Here is a 23,734-nt window from a genome sequence, read left to right on the forward strand (position 1 = left end):
ATGCAGTTCTTGAAAGTTGGAACACATGACATTCAAAGGCACAACACGACAAATTCGTAGCAAGAATCCAATGACATTTGGTTTTGGTTTTAAAAGATTTCCCACATTACACATAATTTAAATAATTCAGCAAACCATAAGAAATTAGACAAAGTTCAACACTATAGTTGAAGTTTGGTAAGATCTCTAGATCTTTGGCTGTCATATTTGTTTGTCAAGCTCTACACTTTTCATTGACTTCTTGGAGTTCTTAATTCGAATTTTTATCATTTGGTTTCATTCTTTAATAGAATCTTAATTATTTTTTTAATATTTAGAAGTTTAAATAATAATAATAATAATAATAATAATAATAATAATAATTATTATTATTATTATTATTATTATTATTATTATTATTAATATTTAGAAGTTCTTAATTATTTTTATGTTAAGTTTTAAGATAAATGTAAAACTTAAATTAAATGTAAATAAATATTAAATGATTTAAAGTGGCTGGAAAGTGGGTCTATAATGATATCAACAAAAATTTGAATTTGAGGATGTATTATTGGGGATAAAAAGTAAGAGAAGGAGAATAAGATGATGTCTCTTCGATAATGTCAGCAAAAACCTTAAAATTGAGAGGCATTAGTGGAGATGGTCTTAGAGGTGCTGACGCCATGTCTTCTCTTTCATCTCTCAATCAACTCCCTCCCCTAACTAAATTCCCTCAATGATCACTTTTAGGGTTGCATCCCCAACACATCCCCTCATTAGAAATGCTCTTATGTTCGCTCTAAAGTTATAGAGAATTAGTACATGTTTTATTTAATAAATATTGTCTCTCTAATATTACTACAACAATTGAGATATTACAAGTGATTTGATTTATTTAAACATAATATATATATAAAAGATAGTATTTTTTTCATATATAATTTAAAGATTAGGATATTTTTGAATTTTCAATCTTTTATTTATTTATTATACTTTTCTCAACGGGTATGATCAATTTGTTTTTCTTTATTCACTAGTATGGCCATCTGTGCGATACACGACAAACATCGAAATTAAATGATACATTTAAATAAATGAATATAAGTATTAAATAAGATCAAAATATAAATAAATAAAAAATATATTTAAAAAATAAAATAATCCACATCAATTACTCAATAAAATTAAAATTTTGAAAATGTAAAATTTTCAACTTTGTATAAAGTGTAATGATAATTATAGTTATTAAATAAATTTAAATTATTTGATAATAAAAATTACTATTAGACATTATTATTATAGATTATTATGCATCTTATTAAATAAATAATTTCATACACAAACATAAATAAAAAATATGTGAAATTTTGATGAATATAGAAAATAAATTATGAGTGGATTTTGAAAATAGTCACTTTGGAATAGTAAATTTAAGAATTGCCCACTAAGATAAAAACTTAAAAAATTATCCACACTTACCATTTTGCCCTTGCATATAAAAATTTAAAAATTACCCTTTAAAAAATTTGTGTATTTCACAAGCAGGATTTATTTTAGTTGTAAATTCAAGTAGTTGTAAATTTGAATTTTAAGTTTGAATTCACAACTAAAAATAGTGTTAGTCGTGAATTCATAACTACGAATATTGTTAGTCGTGAATTGAAGCTTTATAACTCAAATTCACGACTACTTGAATTTACAACTAGCAATGGAGTTGGTTGTGAATTAGAGATTTAAAACTCGAATTCACAACTAACACTAGCAATTCAGTCGTAAATTCATCAAACTGGTTGTGAATTCTAATTTTAAAACTCGAATTCACAACCAAAAACAACTAGTTGTGAATTCAAGCTTTTAAACTCAAATTCACAACCAACACTAACAATTAAGTTGTGAATTCTTCAAGCTGATTGTGAATTCTAGTTTTAGTTGTGAATTCATAGATCCGGTTGTGAATTCAAGAATATTAAGTTGTGAATTCAAGAGCATTAAGTTGTGAATTAAAGTTTTAAATAAATTCACAACTATAAATAGTGTTAGTCGTAAATTCGAGTGAATTCACAACTAGAAATATTGTTGGTCGTGAATTCGCGTGAATTCAGAACTATGAATAACATTAGTTGTGAATTCAAGTTTTAAATGAATTCGCAACTAGAAATATTGTTAGTCGTGAATTAAAGCTTTTAAAACTTAAATTCACGACTAACATTATTTCTAGCTGTGAATTTAAATTTTAAAATTTGATGAGGAGTAAAATATGCATCAGCACTGTACACAGTGGAAATCTCATCTTTGGCCGGATCACCCGTGAAAACGCTAGCTTTGGGATTTGTATCCAGCCTTGCCGGATTCTAGCGCTTCCAGAGCCAGCCTTGCCAGATTCCAGCGCTTCCAGAGCCAGCTTTGCCACCGACTTGGGCTTCATTTCTCTGTTTCGTGGGCTTTAGGGTTAGGCCCAATTAGTCGTCTATAAATATAACTCTTGTACATGGAAAATGGGTTTTATATTTACTACTCAGCTTGTACTTGTAATTCTCCTAAAATAGTGGAATTATTCGGGTGGCTTCCGTAGATATAGATCTTTGAAGATTGAACCACGTTAAATCTTCGTGTTGTTTTTATATTCTGATACGTTTAATTATTGGGTGTTATTTTTTGCTTCATCAAAATTTGAATTCATAACCAGTAATAGAGTTGGTTGTGAATTCGAATTTAAATAACAATTTTGTTATGAATTTATCAAGATGGTTGTGAATTCTAGTTTCAGTGGTGAATCCATAGATCTAGTAGTGAATTTAATAATATTGAATTTTGAATTTAAAGATATGGTTGTGAATTCAAGAACAAAATTCATAGATTTGGTAAAGTCAACAATCAAATCGGAGATGACGAAGCCATCTCCGCAGGGAAACAATTCCGGCTTAGTTTTTCCAAGAGCAAAAAGAAACAATCTGATCTCAATACATTTCAAAAGTTTATAGTGCTTTCATATATACTAGCCTCAAGATATTGACAATCTCAACCAAATCCACTAAGTTGGCTTTCAATATTCAAAAAAATAAAATTACAATCCAAAAATTATAAACTAGTACATCATCGAGAACTAGCAACCTTTTCTAGAACCCTTCCGAGAGCCAAGTTCCTCAAAACCTCTTCCCTCACAAAACCAACCTTTTCTATAACCTTCCGAGAGCCAAGATTCTCCTCCTCAACCAACGCCTCCAGCCTCACCAGAAAGGGGAAGCTCTTAAAAACACAAGGGACGACCATCTCGAGTTTCAAGATCACGCCGGCTATTTCTCGTTCTCGATGCCATTCGTAGCCCTTGCTCGAATCGCCAGCGATTTTGTAGATATGGTGCAGCTTCGATCTGTCCGTCAGAGAGAGAAAGGGGGAGATCTTCGCTAGCGATGGTGCTGCAACCACCACGCTGCTGGAATCGCCAACTCTGTTGCGGACGACGATGACAATGAAGGCGGCGGCGAGGACTAGAGAGAGGGAGAGTGTGGGTGAGGGGAGGAAGGAGAGAGAGATACTGAGGAGAGAGAGATAGAAATTTAGGATGAGTAATTTTTTAATTTTAATCTTAGAGGCAGTTTAGTCATTGAACACAGAAAGTGGGTAATTTTTAAAGTTTTTATTTGAGTGAGTAAATTTTAAGCTTACTAAAACAAAATGACTACTTTCATATATTGACTCATAAATTATTTTAGATTTTAATTTTTTCATAATTTATTTTTAAAATTTTATTTTTGATGATTTTTATATCATATAAAACTTAAAATGTATATTGAACATTTTTTTATGAATTAAATTTAATAACAATTAGAAAATATTTTTTAAAAAAAGAACAGAGAAAAAAAGTAATGAAAGATTTGGTGGGAGAAAAAGAGAAAAAATAAAAGGGAAAAACTCTATTTTTGTATACCATATTGATTACTTTTTCGAAATATTGATTGTCAAGGACTCAAGGGGCATGATTGATGGGTTTTAGTACTTCCGAAAAATACGATGCCGCTTCGCTGACCAATTTGTCACCTGCCGATTCCATTGCCATAAGTAATTTGATTTGACAATCGACATCCCATTTTAATTTGTTATTTGTTATACTTTCTATATTTCATGTTTTTATTTATCTTTTAGATTTTTTCTTTAATTGAAAAACAGAGAAATTGTGTATTGCCTTCTTTTTTTTTATGTATATCATTACTACGATTAGATTTGCCTTTTGACTCCTTCTTGTCCCGGGATTGCTCCCTATTCCCGGAAGTTCCAGAGTCCGATTTCATGGCGACAACTAGGGTTTCTGCGCCCTCGGTCGGGACTAGGGTTCCGGTGCTCCAGTCTGTCGCTGCAAATGCCTCGACATCGGCTGTGGAGTCGCGGGCTATTTCTGGTGCAGACCAGCGTGACAGCAGCAGGGCGATACTTTCAGCGGGCAGTTCTCTGTTGCCGTTCGCGGATTCCAACGTTGTTCAGTCCGGTATTATTCGATCGGGACAACCGGAGCAGCAACGTTTGCTCTTGGAGTTAGGCCGGGGTGGTGATGTTCCGTCCGGTACTCCTCCTGTGAAGTCTTTTGCCGAGTCTCTTAGGCAATTTTCGGGACGTCCCGCAGACGTCCCGGCTCATGATTTTGCGGTACTTAAACCCGCAATGATCGACGACAGGCCGTGCCTTTCTATTTCCTCGGTTTTCCGTCAACGGCAAATCAAATCCTTTCAACATGCTATTCATGGGAGGGTTTTCCTTCGCAAAGGCGATACGCCGAGATTTGCGGCTGATCTTTTTGCTGAGCTCTCTATCCTCTGGAAAACGTCGTCTCCATGGCAGGTTATCCCTCTTGGCAAGGGATATTTCACTTTGAAGTTCTCGTCTCCTGCGGATTATGCTTTAGCTTTTGCAAAACCCGCTTGGCGTCTTCGTGTGGGGATCCTTTTTCTTCAGGCATGGACTCCCAACTTCAATCCGAACAAGATTGTTTCTTCTACTGCTCAGGTTTGGGTCCGTATCTTTAATCTCCCGCATGAGTTTTGGCATCCTGAAGTTCTCTCTGGTATAGCTAGGCATGTTGGCACTCCTATCCTCGTTGATGGCATGTCTGCTCGAGCTTCAGTTGGTTATTTTGCTAGGGTGTTAGTTGAGATGAATGTGGCCCTGAAAATTCCTGAGTTTATCGATGTGAAATGTGATGATGAAATTTATGAGATTGAGTTTGGATATGAGAATTTGCCATACTTCTGTAGTATTTGTTCTGCGATTGGCCATGCCACTGATGACTGCAGGAAATCGGGCATTGAGCCTGTCTCCCCGACTAAACAGAAAGTACAGGATAATAGTTTGCGGGACAGGAAGCATAGCAATAGACCTCGACACTGGAAGAAAATTAGGAGCCGTTCTCGACAGCACGCGGCTCCTTGTGCTACTAAGCTGGATAATCAGGAGGAGTCTTCACCCAGACGTGACGTTACTGTTGGGAAGAATTCTGTGGAAAACAGAAATCGGTTTGAGGTGCTGGAGGGTATGGAGTTAGAGAATGAAGACAATATGGAGTCCTCAATGAAACCGGTTCAGAATCGGCCTTTGGATGATGTCGCTCAAGCATGCAAGGAGGACACGGTTGTTTTGGAGGATTTTGACAGATCCATGGATGAGGAGATCATTGCTGACGATCGCGAGGCCGCAAGCTTGGCAAAGCGACCACAGAGGGAGGACACGGCCGGGTCTGAGGGTATACAGTCGGCCGTAGTTCCGTCCATGGACATGGTAGATGTTTCTGCATCTCGGTCGGTCATTGAGCCTACACATTCTATTCAGGAGGAGTTGGCTAGTCGTATTAGCAAATTAGAGGAGCAGGTCAGTCAGGGGATGCAAATGCTCGTTGACAACCCTAAGCGTCGACCGGGTCGACCTAAAAAGGGTATGGAACGTACGCAAGATCCGCCGATTCCGATTGACAGTATCAAAAATCGGCTCAGGAATAAGGGCGCCGTTCTTGACACTCCGTTGCCAGTGGAGTTCTTGAATAAAATGCCAAATGCTCAGTCTGGAGGAGCGTCTGTGGTTCGTTCTTCTTCTTCAGACGCTGCTCGAGCTATGTCAGCTGTAGTTTCTAAGAGATGGGGAGATATGCTGGATGACGACGACTCGTTCTACGAGGACGATCAATTCTTCTCTTAGTGTTGTTTTGGTTTTTTCGTTGCTTTGTAGTTTTCTTTCGTTTGAGCTCTCTTTTTGGAGGCTCGGCCCTTAGTCTGCGCTTGTGCTTTCAAGGGTTTTGTTCTTTTCTTTTTCAATAAATTTTCTATTTCAGCATTACTACGATTAGCACTATCATCATTATATATTTCCTTCTCCCATTACAAATCTCCCAATACTTTTGTGCACGAAGATTAAAAAATATATAATTAGTAGATAAAGTGAGTTGGTGGAAATTATTTAAATATTAGGTATAGAGTGAAAATATGTTGCCAAAAAATGAATGAGACATTTATAATAAAACATCTTATTATGAAAAGTGGGACATTTGTAATGGGATAGAGGGAGTAATGTACTTCTTAGTCCCCCATATTTATACATTTTTTTATATGTCCTCCAAATTTATGTGCATTCTATTTTTGGACAATACCTCACATATAATTTGGACAATTTACTCTTATAACTCATACTTATTTACCAACAATCTATTTAACAATACCCTTAAGATGTGTTCTCTTCGATTGATGAATTTATCGTTAGAAAATGAGAGATAACAAAATTTATACCTTTAAATACCTCATATCTTTTTCTTCATTTTCTATCAAAGAGAATTTCACCATATTTTGTTCGTTCGTTTCACTTCAAGGAGGGATCCCTCCTTGAAGTGGAAAGAAGGAACAAAATATGATGAAATTCTCTTTTGTAGAAAATGAGGGAAAATAAATGAGGTATTTAATAGCATAAATTTTGTTATAATATGATAATATTATCCCTTCTTGAAATGAAAAGAAGAAAAAAATATGGTGAAATTCTCTTTTATAGAAAATGAGGGAAAATAATGGAGGTATTTAAAGTCATAAATTTTTGTTATCCCTCATTTTTCGATGATAAATTTATTAATTAAAGATAACGCAGCCTTAATGTAAAACCGTTTCTCTTCTATCAATAGTCTAAGCAACTTTTCATTAAAACATGTGCTGAGAACAACTATATATATTTATGGGGGACAGAGGGAGTATGAAAATGAATTGGTCTTACCTGAAATTATCATATTTTAACTTTTATTTATTTATTTTAATTATTTAAAAATTATTATATTTAATCATTTTTATTTATTTAAATAATCACATTCCACATTAATCTTTTATAAGATTTCTTCAAATGAAAACTTAATATTCCTCCGTTCACGAAAAAGGTACTAATGCAGAGCAACACTTAATAATCACATTCCACATTAATCTTTTATTATCTTTTGCATTCCACTGATTGATTTCATGCCTCCAGCCTCTCCTGTGAGGAGGACCCTTCGCTCCACTATGATGCGTTGGATGACTGGATCCCCACAAATTCTCCGTGGGTGAAGCTGAATACTAATGGTTCTTATGATTTCAAGATGCAGCGTGGAGTCGGTGGAGGTGTGATCATGATCATACGGGAGCTCTCCTTACTGCTTCCTATTCACCTTGCACTGCCTCTTCCAATTTTGAGGCTGAGTTATTTGCCTTGCTCGAGGGTCTTAAACTGACTGTCTCTTTTTCTGCTCATATATGGGTTGAGTTGGATGTTGCAGCGATTGTGTTGCTCATGTCTGCGGGGCGACATTGTCATGCTAGTATCTGCCATATTGTTGCTTTGATCCGGCAGCTCATTCAGCATCGGCAGGTCCGTTTTACTCACATCCATCGGGAGGGAAACCGACATGCTGATTTTATGGCGCGACGAGGGCACCAGGCTCAGGAGTTATCTACTTTCGACTGTTTTTCTGCTCCTAGGTACTTCCTTGCTCTGGTTAGGATGGACGAGCTTGGTTATACTAACTTCAGATTTCGTGTCCATGATGATAAGTAGTTTGTTTTGATTTATTTCTTCTTTGATGTTGTTTGCCTTGCCTACTGGGGGAGCCATTTTTCGGCTAGCCCTTTGGCTGTATTTAGCATGTTCTTTCTCTTCTTTTTCCTATTGTCTATTTTGGGTGTTGCCAGTTTTGGGCAACATCATGTTTGAGATACTGGTTGATGATTATTTACAGGTTGGAGGTCTGCCTAACCTGTCACCCTTCAGGTGGCTTTCTTTGTAAACAAAAAAAAAACCAAACAAGTTTAGTTAAAAACAAAAATAAAACAAAAAAATTCTCACACCAAAAAGGGATTTATTTTGAGTTTTCTTAGTTCTAATTTCATTTCGATTTGCATCAAATTTTCTTCTTCTCCATTCTTATCGCCATGCAAACTCTAGAGGCATCTTTGACTATTCGTAAAGAAAAAGTGTGGTGTGTGGTGGTGTTGGGGGGGAGGGGGATAGAGTAGTTTCAACTAAAACGACACTGTTGGTCAATGGCCTCACATTCCATTTTTTTCATTATACTATTTCTATTTTAGATTATTTTTGTCCATATATATTGTATATTAGTGCTCCCTCCGTCCCATACTCCCATTACAAATCTCCCACTTTTCATAATGGGATGTCCCATTACAAATGTATCATTTCTTTTTGATAATACATTCTCTCTATACCTAATATTTAAATAATTTTCATCAACTCACTTTATTTACTTTCTATACATTTCTTAATCATCGTGCCCAAAAGTAATGGGACATTTTGTAATCGGATGGAGGGAGTACTATAGAGGAGAGGATGTGTATTATGGAAAAAGTAAGCGCAAAATATATTGCAAAAAAAGATTTGGTATGTTTAATTGTCAGTCCATTTTATTTAAATTTCATTATAAAATGGGAAAAAACACTAATCTTAAAAAAAAAATGTGTATATGTGTGTGTGTGTTGGACTAGTAGTAGATGGTTAATGTCTAAGGCTTGAGGTATTTCATTTGAGTTCACAGTGATGCGATCATTAAATTTTTTTATTTACTTATGTAATTTATAAATAAAATAAAATAAAAAAACGTACATGTTGGTTAAATTGACCTAATACTCTAGGCAAAAAGCATAAAGAAAATGAAATGAATTTATTTGATTCTAAGGATATTTGGTACTCCCTTCGTCCTATAAAAATAGTCATAATTTTCCTTTCTACGCTCATAATATACTTAATCATTTTTATTAAAATTTGTGTCACTTTCTTATGAGACTATTTTTACAAGACAGGGGAAGTATTACCATAGCAAGAAAGACAAACTATTGTGCATTTAAATATACAATCAATGCATCCAATTTAATTACATATAATATTTAAAGTTCATTAATTCTTAATTAAAATTTAACTAATATTTGCACCCTGTGCAATTCACGGAAAACACACACACACACACACACACACACACACATATATATATATATATATATATATATATATATATATAGGGTTGCATTCTATGACAATCACTCCTTAGATAAAGAATAAAGACTAAATCAAGGCCATTCATCTAATCTCAATCAACGAATGAGATTAAATCCAGAAATGATTTTTAAGCTAATTAAATATTGCTTAAGAATTATTACTGTATTGCAAAAGGTCAAATATGTAAAATACATATTCATCGATTTGATCTTGTATATCATATCCCGCTAATTCCTCAATTCTCATTCTGGGAACGAATCCATTCTAGGAACATGTACATAATATAGATCCTTATTTTTGCGAATAAAGTAGTCATTTTATGTTATTTTTGTAGAAATCACGTTCAATTTATATTGTGTTGAACATGGAACATGATTAATTAAACGTTTGAACCTGTCCAACGAAACTGATGCAGATACATAACATATTATATACAAAACTTGTGATTCATCATATGAACTTGTAGCTTATCATATTTCATTTAGGAGCTCAATGGTGACTCATTGTGCTTTGGTATGATATGGACTTTTTGCGTTGAACACCATAATTCATCCCGTTGAACAATGGAAAGTTTATTCCAACATTGAATATATTTATGTCAAACGTCGATGAACTGTTTTCACAGTGCGTCGATGAACATTATGTTGAACATCCATGAACTGTTTTCACATTATGTTAAACATCCATGTACTCTAATTCTATTATATAGTTGAACATCCGTGAACTCTAAGTTCAATAGTTCAAAACGATTAGTAAAAAACAGTGTATTACTAAGTTCAATAGTTCAAATCGATTAGTAAAAAAAACAGTGTATTACTAAGTTCAATAGTTCAAAACGATTAGTAAAAAAAAATAGTGTATTACTAAGTTCAATAGTTCAAAACGATTAGTAAAAAAATCAGTGTATTACTAAGTTCAAAACAATGTATTACTAAGTTCAATAGTTCAAAACGATTAGTAAGAAATATGTATAAATGATAGTTGTTCTGTATCGAATTTTACTTGAATGAAAATCGAAATTTGCTGAAATAAATTCTGTATCGATAACGAATGTGTGATTTACAGAATTATGATGGGAAACGAAAGCAGAAAACGACAGAGAAATTCTGTGAATGCGTTATGGGCGCTGTGAATGCGTTATGGGCGCTTGGAACGTATCTCACATAACAATTCCCATAATTAAAAGATATGATTAGATTTAATTACTCAAACTAAACGGATATGACTGGAATAGAATAAGGGTGGAATGAAATAAAAGTAGGAATGAAATGAGAGTGGAAAAAGAATGACAAATCTTGGACCGTGATTTCTATGCTTGGTACGCACAGAAAATACCAAAAGAATGGAAGTGATTCTTTGTTTCATTCAATTCCTATAATTGGTAGCTAGAAATAAAGTTTAGGAATGAAATAAAATTATTTTATTTTATTAATCCATATATTAGACTATTGCTTATATAAAGTTGATAATATTTTATTTTTTAAAAAATATTTTTTATATTTTGAGTAAATAATAATAATAATAATAATAATAATAATAATAATAATAATAATAATAATAATAATAATAATAATAATAATAATAATAATGATAATGTTTCATACAAATATACATGTCAAAACATAAATTTAGAATAATTAAGAATGAAATGGAATTACCAATACTATGGTAGGTGGAAGGAATGGTGATTCTAAATGGAATGGTAATTCTTACCAAAAAAATATACCAAAAAATGAAATGAAGGTAGGAATCACCATTCCATTCACACCTTTATTACATCATACCAATCACCTCGACGGTATTTCAATAATTGTGTAGCCGCACAACATAAAAAAATGATTACAATCATTTATTTATTTTGGTTGTATTGAATTCTTTTAGGAAAATATCATTCGAGAAATAGTAACAATCGTAATAATTTTCTTATTCTAGTGAAGTCATGTCACCATGTATATGACATTAATATTAAGGGACCAATTATGTTCCTACTATATGTGTGTGAAATACTAAAATTTATCTATATAGGAGTATTAATTAATAGACGTAGACTACTTTTGAATTTTGATTACCTAAAAAAAGGACCACTTTTGAATAGAATTCCGAATATATTAAATAAATAGTTCGTGATTTAATTCATTATTTATTGCTATGATTTTATAAAATATAAATAATTATAAAGATTGTGTGACAATATATTTAAACTCGATATCTTTGACCTAAATATCAACCACTCTATGTAAACTTCTTTTTGAGTTGGCATATTACTAGATAATTGTACTTTTTAAAGAAACATATAACTACGTACTTTGATATATAGATATAACACATGAATTTACACATAATTATGTTGAAAGATTAAACCAACTTCACTAGCAGTAAAAGAAAAATAGAACAGTTCTTACACATTTAATAAAAATTCAAACAAAGTTTAAATATAAACACATTTAATATCTTCAACCAAAATTTAGCAATGTCTCTATTTACGAAGCCATTAATAATTTAATTTAATGCTGGTACCTTAGCTAGCTAGACGAATAAAGCAACACATTAATCGATTTTATTGTTTGTTTTTACAATTTTTATGTGCTAGTTGAAGTTTGGTAAGAATTTATATATACTTACTCCATATATTCAAAAATTTACAACCGAAAGTAGTATTAATAGTATTTTTATCTATTTTACTTTGGCATAATTATTAAAGTATTCATTATTGAGAGACACAAATGTCTCATTCATCTACCCTTTTCAGAAGTCTTGGGCCCCACTGCGGCTACAACGGTATTTTGAACAGAAGTAGTTTCAAAGAACACATTTTTCTTTGTTTGAGCATATCAAATGACATTTATTGTACTATTTAAAACATTTGCAAAAAATGCATACATAAATCAAGAAATGGGATATTGCTTCTGGAATAAAATAATTCATTCCGTTTGCTCTTTGCCATAATTTGGACTCACACTTTCAAGAAATTAATTGCACATAAAAGTAACAACTATCGAGTAGTTTTCTTCTTTTAGTACACCAATTAAGAAAATTTAATCAAAATTAATTGATTTAATCGTACTCCCTCTGTCCCACGAATCTTGACACGTTTGATTTCGGCATGAGAATTAAGGAGTTGTAGATTAATATTTTAAGCGTGCAGTTAATAAAGTATAAAAATGATAAAGTAGGAGAGAGAAAGTAATAAAAGTGATAAAATAGGAGAGAGAATGTAATAATTACTATTACCTTATTTGAAAATGTGTCAAGATTCGTGGAACTAGTAAAAAAAGATACGTGTCAAGATTCGTGGAACGGAGGGAGTACTATTATAAAAAAACATGAGAAATTACTAATTAGACGTTGACACGGAATGATTTAACACACATCACGAAGTTTATGAAGATTAACGAAACAAAATGCACAAATATAGGGACCTCTAAATGTGTTTTGACCTTAAATCAATTATTAATACACTCAAACAAATAATATTATCGTTTTCATGGCTTAAAAAAAATATATTAAATCAATCATCAGGATTTTTCATAACAAATTTTAAATAGTTTTGGTATACAAATATATTTATATAATATAAATCATGATTTTTTAATCTTAAAATTAGACACGTTTTTCGTTTAATCCTTAATAAAAACTAGTTTTTGGAGTTGTTATCTGATTTAATTATTAACTAGTGTGTTTGTTCGCACAACGAATTCGATTGCTAACCTGATATGAACTTATTTTCTTCCGCAATAGATACACATTTAACACATAATCGTAATTACTACACACCAATATAGAAATTCATGATTTCAATAACTTTCTATACAAAAATTCAATCCGCAATAATTATAGGTCACTTGTTTGTTTGTGGATGGAACAGAGTTTTCATTTTGATACGACCACAACCTAAATCGATACAAAATAGTTGTATAAGCATTTTGAAATCCATGCAAAATATGTACTCCTAGATATAAAAATAATGATGTGAAAATATTTTTTACATCATTCTTTAATTCGAGTCTAAAAATATTTAGCCGATCAAAACATGCAGAAAACTCTAGGCGAGAAATCAGAAAAAAATTATGAAATCATTAAAAAAAATAGTATTCCATTTTCATCTTTTTTCATTATTACAAAATGAAATTGCAGCGAAGTTGAATTAAGTTACAAGCAGTAAAAACAAAGGAGCAAGGTGCCGAGTTCCCATAGCATCTGTCAGCAGCCAGCAGCCCCATCCCCTACCCCACCACCCCACCCCCACCCCACCATCACCTTCTTCAAATCGGACGACCATATTTATTCTCTTCTCAACACTCCAAATCTTACTCTGAAACGCCCATCACTGTTACTCCTCAATACAGACAAATCGCACAACATATTTCTTACTCTGTTTTATACCATCCCAACATTTCTTATTAAAATAACTATACATATTCGAGCTGTGTTCCATCGTTTTCTAGAGAGCCCCTCGTGAAGTTCATGTGCTGGGATATGGCGAAAGAGATCTGAGAAACACTTAATGATGGTAACGGGTCGCTTGCTTATTTCAAAAAGCGGTTGCCTCTAACTCCAAGATTCAGGTGAATGTAGTCTTCTCAACTCCCCCTTTTTCTCTCTCATTAAACATTTCCATGCCGCCAACTCCAACATTGTCAAACTCCTCTTTAATTTCTTCCTCCAACAACACAGCTTTCCGGGTTTACACTTAGAAAATATTTTTTGAAAATGGAGCTTTATTGTTCTCATTCCACACAGTGCAATACCCCTTTAAGTAATGCCGGATTCTTGATTTCTGAGTGGGAAAAGTTTGTTTCTTGAGGTGTAATTGGCGTGGGTTTTTGGTGTTTTTAGCTCTGTATTATTAAATTACATGTAATTGTGAAAAAAGAAAGTGTTTTTTAGATGGTAGTGTTTGTAGAGTAGGCAAATAGTATCTTTGATTGCTAGAATTTGGGGGCCAAAGAATTTCTGCCCAAAAATAGATTTTGGGATGCGATACAGTTTGAAGATTTTGTGTTGTTATAAATCAAGATTAGTGAGGGTGGAATCATGACCAGGGCAGTTCGAGATCGGATATTAAAGGATGTGAATGGTAATATTAGTGATCATCTACGCAATCACATTCATTTGACAAACTGCATTCATTTGAAGAACCACATGCATAAGAATAGCCCCATCTTGGCGGATTGGGCGTTCATGAGGGACCTCGTTGTTCTTCAGAGGTCGAGGTCGTTGAGGGACCCATCTGCAAGCCCGCCCTCGTGGCATTCCCCGTCTGCTATTGATGTGCTCCTCAAGAGGGGGGAAGGGGAGGATGTGGTTGCTGGGAGGCCTAGTGTTGGGATAGAGCGTGGGAGGGTGTCGGGGAGCTCACCTGCAACGGCTGCTGTCAGTAGCCGTGGTGGCAAGGATGGGATTCGCAGGGAGAGGAGGGCTAGGAAAGGAGAGGAGAGTGAGAGGATTGTGGGGACTGACGAACATGAAGAAGAGGGGGAGCATTTGGTTGGTGATCGTGTTTCGGGGAACTCTCAGTTGAAGGAGAAGAGCCTGGAGGCGAAAGGAGGGTATAGACAAGATAGGCAGCTTAGGACCCTCTCGGACCAGTTGAGAAATGTCCCGGCTGGAAGCGATGATGCAGTCTCATCTCGTAATCGTGGAGATGGGAGACGCGTTTTCCATTCAGAGAAGTATTCCGAGGAAGCAGGAGTTAGTATTCGCCACAGGAGTAGTCTGAATAGGGGGAAAAGGCGTAGGTTTCGTGGTGGGAGAAGAAGTCGGCCTTCTGTAGCAGCCAGAGATGGTGCTGAGGCGCAGAATGAGATGTCGGTGGCGTCTAATTCGTTTGGTGAGGGTCGAGCTTCCCACAAATATCACGGAGAGGAAGAAGTCCAGCAGCTCTACAGTCAGAATGTCAACGGTGATCCTAGAAACGGATGTGGTATTCCGTGGAACTGGTCGAGGATTCATCACCGAGGGAAGTCGTTTCTCGACATGGCTGGCAGGAGCCTTTCTTGTGGTTTATCTGAATCAAGGTCGAAGAAAGGTGGCTCTAATTCTCGAGGGATGGATATCCCAAACATGCCGGTCATGTCATCAAGTTCGTCTACTAGATCTGATGCAGAAGCGTTGCCTCTGTTGCTCGATCCTTCTGGTTCTCATGGAAGCATGGATCGGGCTGCTTGGTTTCATGATTACTCGGGTGAGTTAGGCATTTATGCCGGCAATCTGCTGAAGCAAGAAACTGATTCCGACCTTGCATCAGAAGGTAGATCACGCGAGCAGCATAGATCTCGGAAGCATAACAACGAGAGGCATCAAAATCTCACGCAAAAGTACATGCCAAGGACGTTCAGAGATTTGGTGGGACAGAACTTGGTGGTGCAGGCTCTCTCCAATGCTATTTTGAAAAGGAAGGTCGGGTTGATCTATCTGTTTTACGGGCCTCACGGAACCGGTAAAACTTCGTGCGCACGTATATTCGCTCGAGCATTGAACTGCCAGTCGATGGAGCACCCGAAGCCTTGTGGATTTTGCAACTCTTGCATTGCACAAAGCACGGGGAAGAGCCGGAATGTGAGGGAAATAGGCCCTGTTAGTAACATGGACCTCGAACGTATTGTTGGCCTGCTTGGGAATGTGACGTCTTCATCTTCCCAGCTACAATCTCAGTACAGAGTCTTCATATTCGATGAGTGTGATACCGTGTCTTCTGAATGTTGGAGCACGATATTGAAGGTCATTGATCGAGCCCCTAGGCGTGTCGTTTTTGTCCTTGTTTGCTCAAGTCTTGATGCCTTACCTCATATAATCATATCCAGGTGCCAGAAGTTCTTTTTCCCGAAGTTAAAGGATGCGGACATTATTTATACGTTGCAGTGGATAGCAACGAAAGAGGATCTAGATATCGATAAGGATGCCTTGAAGCTTATTGCATCGAGGTCAGATGGATCTCTGAGAGATGCTGAAATGACTTTGGAGCAATTGAGCTTAATCGGGAAGAGAATATCCGTTGCCCTCGTTCAGGAACTGGTATGTTTGTTGCTCGCCATTTGACACGGATCATGCCTGCTAATTGCATTGTATATTTTGCTTGATATGAATGAATACTTTTTTAGATGTTTTGCAGGCTGGATTCGTTGCAGATGATAAATTATGTATTCCACTTTGATCCAAAGGCATAAAATGAACGAATCTTTTTTCGTTGTTTGTGCAGGTTGGGCTCGTTTCAGATGAGAAATTGGTAGATCTTCTTGATTTAGCATTATCTGCTGACACTGTTAACACAGTGAAGAATCTGAGGGATATCATGGAATCGGGTGTCGAGCCATTGGCATTGATGTCACAGCTTGCAACGGTCATAACCGATATTCTTGCTGGAAGCTACGATATTACAAAAGAAAGGCCTCGAAGGAGGTTTTTCCGGAGGCGTGAATGTAATCCTCACAATTTCAGTATCAGTTGATCTTCTTGTCTTTATTGTTATCATGATCAGAATCTTGCATTTCATTCTCTCACCTTTTTTTTTGAATTGCTTCTTCGTGTTTTTTGCCTCTGATGTTTATTTTTTCTCTATACAGTATCCAAAGAAGATATGGAGAAATTGCGTCAAGCACTGAAGATATTGTCCGAAGCAGAAAAGCAGCTGAGGGTGTCGAACGACAGGATAACGTGGTTAACAGCTGCACTGCTGCAACTGGCTCCGGATCAACAGTATATGCTACCTGTTTCTTCAGCCGACGCAAGCTTGAATCACAGTCCCTTAGTCTTAAACGGTGCTTCTCTAGGACACGGGCCCAGAAAAAGCAATGCAGAAATGTCCGGTTTTCAAGCTGGAAGTTCTGCAAATGTTCGTTACAATGATAAGCTGAAGGAACACGACAGAGGCGAGATGAATTCTCAACAGGTACACGCTGCCTCGAGTGAGAAAAGTCAAATAAATAAGGCACAGGCAGTTTATAACGAGAAACTGGAAGCAATTTGGTTGGACGTGCTGGAAAAGATCCCGGTGAATAGCATACGAGAGTTCATGTATCAGGAAGGGAAGCTTGTCTCGGTCAGTTATGGCGCAGGTACCGTTAATTTGCTTTGTGTCGTATCATTAGTTTTAGTAGTCACACAACCTTGTTTGAATTATGTCAATCCAAAAGTGTTCTTCTATGTAGATACATTAGTTAGATGCCGGTGGACATGTATACATTGCAACAGAAAATACGAAAGTGATATAATCAAAGATATTTATGCTGTTCTCTTAGTTTCTCTGGATAGTAATAGAGATAATACTATGCCACTTTTAGCTTTTTGAATTAAGTCGGTGATTGAGAAGTAATTATTGAGGCGTGTGAGTTGAAAACATGAGTCTATGCATTATCACATGCTACGTCTAGGTCTAAAACGTGCAACTTGCTGCATAAGCATTATGCAAAAGCTCGCCGTATATTTGCTTGAAACGTGCAACTTTAGATATTCTTGCCCGAGATCTATCATAGGCTTTGATTTAGAGTTGCCAAAGATACAGAGCACATAAGAACTTGCACATCTTAAGAAAGAATTCGCTTATTTTGCAGCTCCGACAGTACAATTACTGTTCAACTCGCAGCTGACAAAATCCAAGGCGGAAAAATTCAGATTGCACGTCTTACAAGCATTTGAGTCGGTTCTTAGGTGCCCGGTGACAATTGAAATCAGATGTGAGTCGAGAAAAGGCACTGGACGGGGACCCATTCTGTTACCCGCAGCTCAGAATCCACCTTATTTGGATGTGAATCCTACCATAAACACCGGTAGTTGGATGCCTACGGCAAGTCGCAGTGATATGGGAAGGCTCCAGAATAGAGACATGCCGTCTTCTGAAGCCAATAGGAGAGAGATTGTCGAAATTGAAGCCCCTCCTGGAGAGTATAAAGGTGTTAGCCGTAAAGATGACAACCTAGATTCTGACGGGCGAAATTTAGAAAATGCGGGGGTAACATCTTCCCAAAAGATATCGACCGTGTTAGGTGAGAAAAATCAGTGTCTTACCCTTGTTAAAAGCAAGGTATCCCTTGCTCATGTGATTCAGCATGCAGAGGGATGTTCACAACATAGTGGATGGTCGAAGCGCAAAGCGGTTTCAATTGCTGAAAAACTGGAACAAGAAAATTTGTAAGTAGCGCGTTTGGATTTTATCTTTTCGTGAGTAACTCGTACATGGTTTTAACTAATCGTATGTAACTACAATAGGCTTTGTATAACTCCATTTTTCAATGTTCTCACTGGTTTTTGTATATTTCTTATCTCTTTCGTTCTGCAGGAGACTAGAAGCAAGGTCGAGGAGATTGCTTTGTTGGAACCCTCCAAAAATGAATCGCCAAAAGGTAAAAATAGGAAGCCAACCTATCTTATTCTGAAAATCATTATGTTTGCTGCATTAGGTACTTGATGTGGTTAAAGGAGAAGTTGGTCGTATGAATGAGCTATTAGAACACATAGTTTTGGATCTTCACAAAAACTTGTATAGGTCAAAGATCCGGATTCAATCCCATATCCATCAGACATATTTGTAATTTTTCTGGTGTTATATAGTATTTGGATTGGAGTCGTAACCCTTCTGACGGATCTTCCTTCAGATCTTTTAGTGGGTGTTTTGTCATTTGATCGAGTTTAAGAGCCAACACCTTGCTGTAGCTTATAGTTTCTACGCAATATTTGTCGTAGAGTTCTGTTTGCCACTCGTTTTCCTTCTAGCTAAATGATACCCTCGTGCAACATTTTGTCGAACAGTCACTAGCACCTGGTCTATCAGTCCTTGTCTTTTCATACATTCTTGTTGAAGTAGATATAAAATCTGTTATGCACTTTGCATTTTTGTTACTACGCTTCTTTGTAGAGATACATTATCTTTCCGGCCATTGGAATCTCCGTGAATCGGTGATATCCAAACTGAAATATATATTCTATTCGCCATTTGCAGCTTTCGCGTTTGAGGATTAGATCAAGGAAGCCGCTGACTTTGCTGAAATTCATCTCCTGCGGAAGGTGTCTCTCTGGTAGGTCCCCGAGGCAAAGGTAATGCTCGTAACCATTTTCATCGTCTTAGAGGGCTCGATTTCGGCCATGTGCATCGGTTGTGTTAGGTTGACCTTGTACCTGTTGTTTAGGTCTTTCATTAGACAAATCCTAATTCTTGAGAATAATTTAGAGTAGAGCAGATGTAAGATTAGAGCTTTTGTCAATGAATCTTAATATTGTTAGTTTTTTGTTTTTTCTTTTCAGTCTCATCATGTACTTTTCCCTAGAAATAATTGCTTTCCATTTTATTTTAGACGATACATATTTCACTGTAATAAAGCTTAATCATAATTGTTTCATCTCCATTTCCTAATCCAGCTATGGCATTTCAAATCATTTATATGGAAAGGTTTGTGATGTTTCGAACTGCAAAGACTGAGAAGGTTGACATTATTATAGATAAAATTGTAAAATGAGATATTTATTGGAGGACAAGTTGATCTCGAAATGGGATACTTATTCGAAAACAAAGTGAGTATTGCGGGGCAAGGTAATCGGTATGGATGAAATTGGATTTGCCATCAATCCCTAACTAGGGTATGTTGAAGTTTGATTTCTCTATAACATAAATGTGATATGATAATGTAAAAGAAAATCTCATATTTTTTTGTTGCTACTTGCCATCGACGGTTGGCCACCCTGTGGCCAAACGTCAATACCTCTCCGGTGGTCTTTAGAACCCGGAGTGATTGACCACGCCGTGCCAGCGGTGGCGGAGCTAGCAACAATAGGGTTACTTTAGATTATATTTCATCCGTCTACGAAATAAACTCCTATTCGTCCTTAACTTTTTGTCCATGAAATAAATTACTATTATGCTTTTTGTATAATTATAACCTCTCTTATTTCCTATGTTTATTATCTTTATCACTAATGGACCCACCCCACAACACCTTTATCACTTTTGTCAATTACTCTTTTATTTAACTCACAACATTTTTATCAGCTTTCTTATTTTTCGTGTCGAGCATCAAATGGGAATTTATTTCGTAGACCGAGTAACTTGTTACCAATAAATGTTCTAAGGGAAAAATTTCGTATACATCTCAATGCATAGTGCTTCCATCGTAATTAGGTTTCACCAATAATTCATAAATGGAAAAGAAATTAATTAGGGACATGAGAGGGTGGTTTAATATTGAATTTCCAGATGAGAGGTTGCACCAGTTGTTCTTGGACTATATAGTTTAATTGTTACAGCATAGTGATTGGAAATATTATATAATGTGGAGGGTAGGGGATCCAACTTCCAACAATTTGGAATGGATTTTCAACTAAGTTGGAATAGTGTATACAAAATAATAGAGTAAGAGCGAATTTGGTTAGTCGACAAGGAAGACCGTACATTAAGAATTCGGACCACAAACAAACCAATAAGTCCGTGGTCGGCTCCTTTGACCCTTCCCTACTTTGAAAATGGGAATGGGGTTGACCCTCACCTCACCTCTAGGGGTGAGCAAAATATCCGAAATCCGAATATCCGATTCGAACCAAACTGAAATTTAAAATTTGGTTCGGATTTTTCGGATCGGATCGGATTGAATTTTAAGCAAATTTCGGATTTTCGGATCGGATCGGATTGACACCTTAAAAATCCGAAAAAATCCGAAATCCGAATTATATTTATAATATAATTAATATTATAATATTATAAATAAATATATATAATTATTAGTTTTTAAATAGTTAAATATTTCTAAATTCTAACCCTATACTCCCATTTTGGTTGATTATAATTAATGGCTTGTTAATTATGACCTTAATTTGATTGTAATTATCTAATATGTTAAGTTGACATCTATTTCGGATTTTTCGGATTTTTTCGGTTTTCGGTTTTTTTTTTTACATTTCGAATTTTTTTTCACATTTCGGATTTTTCGGTTCGGATCGGATTTTATCCGAAATTTTTCGGATTTTCGGATTCGGATTTTCGGATAATACGGTTCGGATCGGATTGAATTTTAGGAAAATTTCGGATTTTCGGATCGGATCGGATCAGGCAAAAATCCGATCCGAAATCCGAATGCTCACCCCTACTCACCTCACCTCCTCATCAAATTCCCATATAATATGTTGTCTATTTTCTTCAACTCAAAATGTGATTCGTATCAGCCAAATAATTATACATTGATTGACTTGGTTTGAGTGACGCCCATAGGGGTGTAATCGAGCCAAGTCGAGTCGAATAGTGTCTTGCTCAAGCTTGACTTGTTTAGCTAATCGAACAGCTCGCTTAATTATCGATCGAGCTCTAATCGAGTCGAATACAGTGCCGAGCATAGTCGAACTTTTTTAATTAAATTTAAATTTTTATTTAAAATTTTAGTTATTTTCCTAATACATAAGTTATTTTTCAAATATATAAGTTATTTTGTCCACAACAATGTAAAATATTTTCTATTTTCTTGTAAATAAATGATGTTAATTAGATACTTAATCCAAATATTATTAATTATAGTATAAAATATAAGATATTTAATTAATAATCTTATGCTTTTAAGATAAATTACTTAACGATCTTGTTCACGAGCTAACGAGTCAAGTATCGGCATGCTCAAGCTTGACTCATTTAGCTAAACGAGCTGCTCATTAAATTATCGATCGAGCTTTTATCATGTCGAACGTCGAATAACTCACGAGTAGCTTGGCCTGTTTACAGCGCTAGCGCAACCTTATAAAACAAGTGGGTCTTTATAGACTTAACCCTCTCGAGATATTACCAACCCTAGTATTTGTACATATTGATATAGTGAAATAATTTGATGTACAAGTCTTAAGCTTCTTTTTTTTTTATTCGATAGATAGAAATTTTAAAAGTATAGCATTACGACAAATTCAAAATTGGGATGACTTTACATATTAATCACTTTATCATTGGACAGCGAAACTTTGCTGTCATCTAGGATGCTAGTGATTTTTGAAAAGATGATATTGAGTTTGAATAGCACTAATAGAGTAACATCTTCTATGTTTATTTTTTGTGTGTTTATGAGAACCCGCAACTGCTATTTGTGATACACATTTAGGGATGGCAATCTACCCGCGGGTAACGGATATTCGCGAAAATTCAAACCTATTAGGGTGGGTTTGGATACCATTTGATATCCACGGATAGTTTCGTGGTTGCAATTCACTATCCATTTAGTTCGTGGATATGAGTTTGGATACTTACTATCCATACCCGCGAAACCCGTTTACCCGCGAAAAATACTCGCCAATTACCCGTCAATTATCCGTGAATTACCCGTCAAATATCCACAAAAAAATCCATAAAATATGGGCTTTGAATATATATTTTGATATTATGGACTAGCATATTATATCTTAAAATAGGCCCAGACAGAAACTCAACCAAGACCCAAACTCTAATAGTCTAATTTAAATTTGAATTTTGTTAAGCAATTATAGAATTTTGTTGGATTTTATATTTTAGTTGATGAATTTGAATTTAAACATTGTTCTTTGTGGATTTGAACTATGTTATTTGTATTGATTTTTTTTTTCTATTAAATTTGGTGAAAATTTATATTTAAATTTTGTTTCGTGGGTATCCGGCGGATAGTAGGTGGCGGGTATCCGGCGGATAGTGGGTATCCGACGAATAGCGGGTGACGGATACCCGCCGGATAGCGGGTTCGCGGATACCCGACGGATAGTGGGTATCCGCGGGTAGTGGGTATGGATACTATTTGATATCCATGGATAGTTTCGTGGTTAAAAACCACTTTCCATTTAATTCGTGGATATGAGTATGGATAGTCACTATCCGTACCCGTCGTACCCGATTGTCATCCCTATACACATTGAAAAAATCCATGTTCCCGTGAGATTCTAACTTGCGCACTTTGGCCTCAAGAAACCCACTCTACCACTAGATGGTCTCAAGGGGACTAATATCTTATATTGAAATTTTAAATTCTACTAAAAGGTTCTCATAGATTGAGTATATAATACTCCCTCCGTCCCTGAAATAAGTTCATCTTTTTCCATTTTGGAACGTCCCTCAAATAGAGTTCCTCTTTCTTTCTTTCTATTTTTGGACAACTACCCCACCACTAATAATACTTTATTTATTCTTACTTTTCACTTTTTCACCACTCCCAATACTAATTATAACACTTTTTCACATTTTCACCACTCTCAATACTAATTATAACATATTTTTCTCCACTATCAATACACTTTACCATTTTTCTTAAAACTCGTGCCGTCCCCAAAGAGGAACTTA

The 23,734-nt window shown here is 35.6% G+C and overlaps 1 protein-coding gene across 2 annotated transcripts; it reads left to right on the plus strand.

The window, feature by feature from the left end:
- The first annotated feature begins 13,762 nt into the window (after window positions 1-13,762).
- Window positions 13,763-19,805, plus strand: LOC131013537 (protein STICHEL-like 4). 2 transcript variants are annotated; one of them, XM_057941656.1, is made up of 7 exons: window positions 13,763-16,488; window positions 16,673-16,892; window positions 17,037-17,528; window positions 18,024-18,455; window positions 18,525-18,600; window positions 18,749-18,812; window positions 19,409-19,805. In XM_057941656.1, exons 1-7 carry the CDS (start codon window positions 14,509-14,511, stop codon window positions 19,505-19,507), a joined length of 3,363 nt encoding a protein of 1,120 aa, XP_057797639.1. In that variant the 5' UTR covers window positions 13,763-14,508; the 3' UTR covers window positions 19,508-19,805. The 2 variants fall into 2 exon arrangements, with proteins under 2 accessions (XP_057797639.1, XP_057797638.1); XM_057941655.1 differs by having other exon boundaries at window positions 18,024-18,600.
- The last annotated feature ends 3,929 nt before the right edge of the window (window positions 19,806-23,734 follow it).

The sequence above is a fragment of the Salvia miltiorrhiza genome, chromosome 2 (genome assembly GCF_028751815.1).
Source record: "Salvia miltiorrhiza cultivar Shanhuang (shh) chromosome 2, IMPLAD_Smil_shh, whole genome shotgun sequence".
Lineage (NCBI taxonomy): Eukaryota > Viridiplantae > Streptophyta > Magnoliopsida > Lamiales > Lamiaceae > Salvia > Salvia miltiorrhiza.

Bases quoted from the DNA above. Each gene is read 5' to 3' on its own strand.
- LOC131013537 (XM_057941655.1), top strand. From the start codon at position 14,509: ATGACCAGGGCAGTTCGAGATCGGATATTAAAGGATGTGAATGGTAAT. The intron at 16,489-16,672 runs GTATGTTTGTTG...TTGTTTGTGCAG, and splicing joins TTGCCCTCGTTCAGGAACTG to GTTGGGCTCGTTTCAGATGA. The intron at 16,893-17,036 runs GTAATCCTCACA...TTCTCTATACAG, and splicing joins GTTTTTCCGGAGGCGTGAAT to TATCCAAAGAAGATATGGAG.